The sequence below is a fragment of the Pistacia vera genome, unplaced genomic scaffold (assembly GCF_008641045.1).
Source record: "Pistacia vera cultivar Batoury unplaced genomic scaffold, PisVer_v2 Contig745, whole genome shotgun sequence".
NCBI classification, from domain to species: Eukaryota; Viridiplantae; Streptophyta; class Magnoliopsida; order Sapindales; family Anacardiaceae; genus Pistacia; species Pistacia vera.
The window spans coordinates 219,946-227,653 of record NW_022196607.1 but is presented as its reverse complement, the minus strand read 5'-3'; the positions used below and the strand labels follow the sequence as shown (position 1 = coordinate 227,653).

Sequence of the window (7,708 nt, the reverse complement as noted above, 5' to 3'; positions counted from 1 at the left end):
GATTTGTTATCCATACCATTACCATTTATCTACTCTACCTTCCCACTTGTTTTATCAAATCAAATGTTACTCTAACATGCTTCTTCTCAACCAGCATGATCCTTTTTTATCGTAATCTTTATTGCTTATTACCAAGCTATATATAACGTTTATTTCATTCTTTATTCTTATATTGTAATTGGTGAAATGTTTAACAAGATTAGGATCACCTTTTAAGAAAGTTAAAGTAGGCGTTTAAGATGATAATGGGTTCTTTAGGGTTTAAAGTTTATATGGATAACACCATCAAGTCAGTCTTTCATACCAATTATAACAACATGAATCAACATTGTAATTGTTAAGTTATGGTCATATCATAATTTGAGATTGAAGAAACAATAAACAATATTGTAACTTAACCAAAGGGATTTGTCTTCCCTATGGAGTAGGAGACAAAACAAAATAAATAAATTGCATTGAGGAGAAGTTTAAGGTTGAGTTGCCCCTCCGGCACTCCAAACACCCAACAACTACGTTTAAACTAGCATTGGATTATGGATTGGTATATATACTATATATGTTTTGCATACCTAATTAATTTGTAACCATATATATATATATATATATATGCAATGATCCTAAACTTAATCAAATACCTTATATAATCTATATTTGTCTTGTCTTCACTTGTACACAAGTCTAGGCCTAATTTCACCCTTTCACATAATGCTATTTAGTGTCTTGTGCATTTTCAGTTTATGTTGAGATAAAGAGCTACACTTAATTTGTTTTCTAATGAAGACTTATACATATTTTATACAATAAGAAGTCGAGCCATGAGGTTTCATTGAAAAATATATAAAATTCATTTGAAAACCCATGAGGGGATTTTTGTTATATTAGAAAACATCTTTAATTTCATAATAATCCATTATGACTGAAAAATGTTACAAAACCCCCTGGAAGTCAAACAAAGTTCAAGCGTATAGAAGAAGAATAAAGAAAGCGAGGGAGAGACGTAGGTGCGGGGTAATTGATCAAAAAGAAAGAGAGAGAGAGAGAGAAGTTTGACTGGACCCGAAAAATGAGAAAGATAAAAAGAAAAAATTAATGGGGGAGGGGAGCATCACTCCCACAAATTACTCAATCTCTGTTAGTGTTGCCTCCAAGTCCAAGGCACCAACTTGTCATCAACTATTCTATTCTCCATTCTTTATTTCTTCTTTTTGTAGTTTTTCACTTTTTCTTGGTCTACTCTTACCATTACTCTCCTCCATTTTTCTTTTCTTTTCTTTTCTTTTTTCTTCACATCTAAATCTTCTCGTTTTCTTCTTCTTCTGGGAACTGGGATTCATTCTTTTGGCAGCTGAGCAGAGCAGCCCAAGAGCTCTGGTTTCTGTTTATAAGAAGAATACGCAGATAGAAGAGTACCCTTTCTTCCTTTGTTGCTTTACTTTTTATGGTTAAATATGTAAATCTTGTTTTTATCGGAGCTAAAATTCCACATATACTACTAAATTTTAACAAGTCCCGACATTTCTGAACATCGTACACTCACTCTGTCTGTCACCTCCAACATATTACAACAGCCATCTCTCTCTCTGATTCTGTACTTCAGTTTCATCAGTTTGAGGTTGCTAAGGTACTCTCTTTTCATTTTTCTTTTCAGTTTTTTATTTTTTATTTTTTATTTTATTTTCAAGCTTCTTTGATTATTACATCTTTGATGGTGATCTACTACACCACCTTATTGCTTTTTATTATTTATATTTCAGCTGTCCAAGAGCAACCCACAAGTCATTTCGGAAAATTTTTGAGAGCAAAAATAGTTTTAGAACAGATCTGAAAGTACATGTGAAGTGAAGAAGAAGCTTGATGGAGATTCAAAGAAAGAGAAGAGAGAGAGACACATTCCATGAATCTTTTGTTTGATGTTATTTTCAGCTCCTCAAATGCGTTAGATAATAGATACCACTGCAAAGAGACTACTCTCTCATTCTCAACCACTTCTATATTAAAAATTCTCATAAGAAAATACAAAAATTTCTTTATGTCAGCTCATTTGGTGATGAATATCTGAGGCCAAACATGAAGAAACAATGGAGGGTATCATTATTTTTGCATCAAGAACAACAACAAGGCCTCATGGGAATCTTTGGCTTTATGTTCTTGCTTCTCTTTCACCTTCAAGTAATGCTATCTTTTGCCAGACAACTATCCACAAGTAATGAAGAAGTGGCGAATTTGATGCTTTTCAAACACTCTGTTGATTCTGATCCAAATGGTTTCTTAGGCAACTGGACTGCCAATTCTGCAAGTCCTTGCTCATGGAAAGGTGTCATCTGCTCTGCTGATGGCCATGTTACCACTCTCAACCTCAACAACTTTGGCCTCATTGGTGGTTTAAACCTTCCAACGCTCACAGCTTTGCCATATCTTATCCATCTATTTCTGCGAGGCAATTCTTTTTCTGCTGGCGATTTATCCACATCCAGTTCTTGCAACTTGGAAACTATTGACTTGTCTTTGAACAACCTTTCAGGCCCTCTTCCACCAAGATCATTTTTTCTCTCTTGTGATCATCTATCTTATGTTAATCTCTCACACAATTCAATCTCTGGGGGTACTCTCCATTTTGGTCCTTCTCTTCTCCAGCTTGACCTCTCTCGCAATAAAATTTCGGAGTCTACTTTCTTGAGTTATAGTCTCTCTAGTTGTCAGAACTTGAATCTGCTCAACTTTTCAGATAATAAGCTTGCTGGTAAACTGAGTGTTACTCCCTTATCCTGCAAGAATCTCTCAACTCTTGACCTTTCATACAATCTTTTGTCAGGAGAGATACAGCCTCGCTTTGTTGCGGAGGCACCAGGATCTCTCAAGTATCTTGATCTCTCTCACAACAATTTCTCTGGCAAATTATCCAATCTTGACTTTGGGCAGTGCAGCAACCTCACTGTGGTCAATCTCTCTCAAAACATCTTCTCAGGGTCTGAATTTCCAACAAGCTTGAAGAACTGTCAGCTTCTGGAAACACTTAACCTCTCTCATAATGCTCTGCAGGACAAGATTCCTGGCTTGTTAGTGGGAAATTTGAAGAAGTTGAAGCATCTATCTTTAGCTCATAACAAGTTTACTGGTGAGATTCCTCCTGAGTTGGGGCAGGTTTGTGGGACTCTTGAGGAGCTGGATCTTTCTTTCAACAAGCTAACTGGTGAACTGCCTTCAACTTTTGTATCGTGCTCTTCTCTGCATAGCCTCAATCTTGGAAACAATCTGCTGTCAGGAGATTTTCTCAGTACAGTTGTGAGTAAGCTTTCGAGTTTGATAAATCTTTATGTACCATTCAACAACATAAGTGGTCCTGTACCTTTGTCTCTAACTCATTGTACTCAACTTCGAGTGCTAGACCTCAGTTCTAATGCCTTAACAGGAACCATCCCATCGGGGTTCTGTTCTTCTCCTAACCTCTCAGCTCTGGAAAGGATAGTTTTACCAAACAATTACCTCTCAGGAACTGTACCCTTGGAGCTTGAAAACTGCAAAAATTTGAAGACAATTGATCTTAGTTTCAACAGCTTACGCGGTGCAATCCCACTAGCCATTTGGACCTTACCAAATCTTTCTGATTTGGTTATGTGGGCAAACAACCTCACAGGTGAAATCCCAGAAGAAATTTGTGCCAATGGGGGAAATTTAGAGACCTTAATTCTCAATAACAATCTCCTGAAGGGAAAAATTCCACAGTCCATTTCTAGGTGCACAAAAATGATTTGGGTATCACTTTCCAGCAACCTTCTTTCTGGAGAAATCCCTGCTGGCATTGGAGATCTTCCTAGCCTTGCGGTCCTCCAATTGGGTAACAATTCGCTCAGTGGACAGATCCCATCAGAGCTTGGTAAGTGCAGGAGCCTCATTTGGCTTGATTTGAACAGCAATGACTTAAGTGGTGCTCTCCCTCCTGCGCTTGCTGACCAAGCTGGCCTAGTCATGCCAGGAATTGTTTCAGGAAAGCAGTTTGCTTTTGTGAGAAATGAGGGAGGGACATCCTGTAGGGGTGCTGGTGGACTAGTCGAATTTGAGGGGATTCGACCAGAGAGGCTGGAAGGCTTTCCTATGGTTCACTCTTGTCCGTCTACTAGAATTTACTCTGGCATGACAGTTGATACGTTCACTAGCAATGGCAGCATGATCTACCTTGATCTCTCCTACAATTCCTTGACGGGAACTATTCCTGAAAGTCTTGGTTCATTAAGCTATTTGCAAGTCTTGAATTTGGGCCACAACAACCTAACGGGTAATATTCCTGACAGTTTTGGAGATTTGAAAGCAATTGGTGTTCTGGATCTCTCTCACAATAATTTTCAAGGACGGATCCCAGGGTCGTTGGGGGGTCTCTCTTTTCTCAGTGACCTTGATGTGTCCAACAACAACTTATCTGGTCCCATCCCTTCTGGAGGTCAGCTGACCACTTTCCCAGCTTCAAGATATGAGAACAATTCTGGCCTCTGTGGGTTACCTTTGTCCCTCTGTGGCTCTGGAAGTCACACTGCACCTTTTCGCTCTGGAGGAAATAAACAGACTCTTGAAGCCGGGGTGATCATTGGAATCACATTCTTTGTCTTGTGCATCCTTGGACTTACATTAGCATTGTATCGAGTGAAGAAGTACCAGCAGAAGGAGGAACAGAGAGAGAAATACATTGAAAGCCTTCCAACTTCAGGTAGCAGTAGCTGGAAACTTTCCAGCGTCCCTGAGCCTCTGAGCATCAATGTTGCTACATTTGAGAAACCTCTGAGGAAGCTCACCTTTGCCCATCTTATGGAAGCTACCAATGGTTTCAGTGCTGATAGTTTGATAGGGACCGGGGGGTTTGGTGAGGTTTACAAAGCACAACTAAGGAATGGCTGTGTTGTTGCAATCAAGAAACTAATTCGTGTCAAAGGTCAGGGAGACAGAGAATTTATGGCAGAAATGGAAACTATTGGAAAGATTAAGCACCGAAACCTGGTTCCTTTGCTGGGTTACTGCAAGATTGGGGAGGAAAGGCTTCTTGTGTATGAGTACATGAAATGGGGGAGTCTGGAGTCCGTCCTTCACGACAGGGCCAGAGAAGGCAGCACAAGGCTTGACTGGGCTGCTAGAAAGAAGATTGCCATAGGGTCAGCACGAGGCCTTGCATTCCTTCACCATAGCTGCTTGCCTCACATTATTCACCGGGACATGAAGTCTAGCAATGTTCTTCTAGATGAAAATTTTGAGGCCAGGGTTTCTGATTTTGGTATGGCAAGATTGGTGAATGCTCTTGACACTCATCTCAGTGTGAGCACCCTTACAGGAACTCCAGGCTATGTTCCTCCTGAGTACTACCAGAGTTTCCGTTGCACAACAAAAGGTGATGTCTACAGTTATGGTGTCATATTACTAGAGCTTCTTTCAGGCAAAAGACCTACAGACCCATCTCAGTTTGGTGATGACAACAACCTAGTTGGATGGGCAAAGCAGCTTCATAGAGAAAAGAGAAGCAATGAGATACTGGATCCCGAGCTGATGACACAGAAACCTGGTGAGGCTGAACTATTCCAGTGTCTGAGGATTGCCTTTGAGTGCCTAGATGACAGGCCACACAGGCGACCAACCATGATACAGGTAATGGCAATGTTCAAAGAGCTTCAGGTTGACACAGAAAGTGATAGCCTTGATGGTTTCTCATTGAAAGACACGGTTATTGAAGAGTTGCGTGAGAAAGAACCTTAGTTCATGCCATCCAAATTCAGTTGGACTTAAAACGGTTTTGCTCTTGCCTTGCTACACATGGCCAGGCTAAGGGGCTATGCAGATGAAGTATCAGTGAGTTGGACCTCTGATATAGAGATGAGGTTTACCCTCCCCATTTTGCCTAGTGTAAATAATAGAACACTGAATGAGACAGAGAAAACATGAAGGAACAAAGTAATGGGGTCTTTCAGTTTCTGTAAGTTGGGTAACTTTGTTTATTTTGTTTGATCAATATTTCTGTTAGTAAAGACTTCAAGACTTTGTTCCTTTGCCAATCGCTTCTTGTTCCTGTCACAGTTTTGCTAATTGATTTTCTAGTATGTGTTTGCCACAATTGCCTTGTTGTTCATAGAATGCTAGAATGTGAGAAGTGAGAGGAGCATATTTTGTAAAGTTGTAGAATTTAGCATTACTTGAGAAAGTGAAATCGTAATTGTCAACTGATTGATTGCGCAATTGTGAGATTATGTTGATGGTCAAATTCGAAAAAACCTTTTCTTTTTTTTTTTTTTTTTTTTAAAATACAATTGTTTCAGTATCTGCAACCTCCCCCAGACATGGTGGTGAACCATTGAACTGATCTCTAAAATTTTAGATACGTAATCATTGTTGCGTGAGTCAAGAGTTTCTCAGCAGTCTTCATGCCATGAATTTTTCCGACCTTGTTACAGAGGAAAGTAGTAGCTACTATTTTGCATTGATAAGAAGAAATATTATTTATTGACCAGTAAGATGCTGTATTTATTGGCCTTGAAATATCTGACAATATTATGTATCCCACATCAGTTTTAGAAGCTGATTTGATATCTTTGTTTAGTGCCTAACTATTAATTGAAAATTATTAAAGATTTCTGGCAACGCAAGCTACTGCTCTCAAACAATAAACCTAATTCATGCTATGTGGAAAATGGTTTACCTATATAAAGCCATAAATACGGTGACTGAGAGAAATTGTTTTTGTTTCCATGTAATAGTTGTTCACTGAAGTTGCTAGGATGTTTGATCATGGCATTGCTAGGATATGATTAAAGAACTATTGTTTTAATTTGATATATGGTCTGATATGCTTTTTGATGTCAAAGATTTGTTTGGTTTCTCATCATCACCCAACAATTTTGGCTTTAGCTATATAGTCAATCTTTATTCGAAATTTATGTCATCATTTGCATGTTGTTGCATGATGCTCTACAGTATAGTTTGATATGAAATTTTTGTCTGTTTATTCTTTTCCCATGTCACTTTTGGAATATCTTTGGTTTTTTAGTATCTAAATGTTTCTTATCTTTGCTTTATCTAATTTCCAATAGCAAACACTGATGGCACTTTTTGACATAACTCCTGCTATCATTGATAATGATGCATTTGAGAAAAGAAGAGAAAGTAAATGGCGCCTCCACTGAACATTATCTCCTTTAGAATCTAAATTTCAAGCAATTACAGACTACTTATTTTGATGTTTGAAGTTGTAGCTTGATACAACATCAAAATTGCAAAACAGTCTCAGGTGTTTAACATTGATTACAATTACTCTATTGTTGTTGAGAGATTATCCATTCTTTTGTGGTGGATTGATTCAATAGAAGTTTGTATAAGTAGTCTACTTTTTTGATGAGTTAGCCAAAGTTTTTTTTCCAAAGGCTGATATGCTGCTGACATAAGATTCCCAAGTTTGCTTTAATCTCTACAAGGCCATAGCCATATACAGGTCCGAACTCCACTAAAATGGGCTGAAATTTCAAGCCCATCCAACAAAGGCAGGGTGGGGCCTCTCTGGCTGCAGCAGTATCTGAGTAGACATGAAATTCAGTTTTAAATACTCCAAGAGAGAGGCAAGGACCCATTGACAGGAAATTTGGTTTACTTTAGCAGTGAGTGCTGAATTCTGAAGTTGTTGGTTGGGGTTGGAAGAGTCCAAGATTGGCTTCCAAATCCAAATTTCTGTATGACCCTTTTT

General features: G+C 38.6%; 1 protein-coding gene across 1 annotated transcript; it reads left to right on the top strand.

Annotated features, from left to right (window-relative positions):
• The first annotated feature begins 1,283 nt into the window (after positions 1 to 1,283).
• LOC116115545 (receptor-like protein kinase BRI1-like 3) lies at positions 1,284 to 6,029 on the top strand. The gene is made up of 2 exons (XM_031401684.1): positions 1,284 to 1,621; positions 1,755 to 6,029. The coding sequence occupies exon 2, from the start codon at positions 2,068 to 2,070 to the stop codon at positions 5,731 to 5,733; it is 3,666 nt and encodes a 1,221-aa protein (XP_031257544.1). The 5' UTR covers positions 1,284 to 1,621; positions 1,755 to 2,067; the 3' UTR covers positions 5,734 to 6,029.
• Positions 6,030 to 7,708: the final 1,679 nt, after the last annotated feature.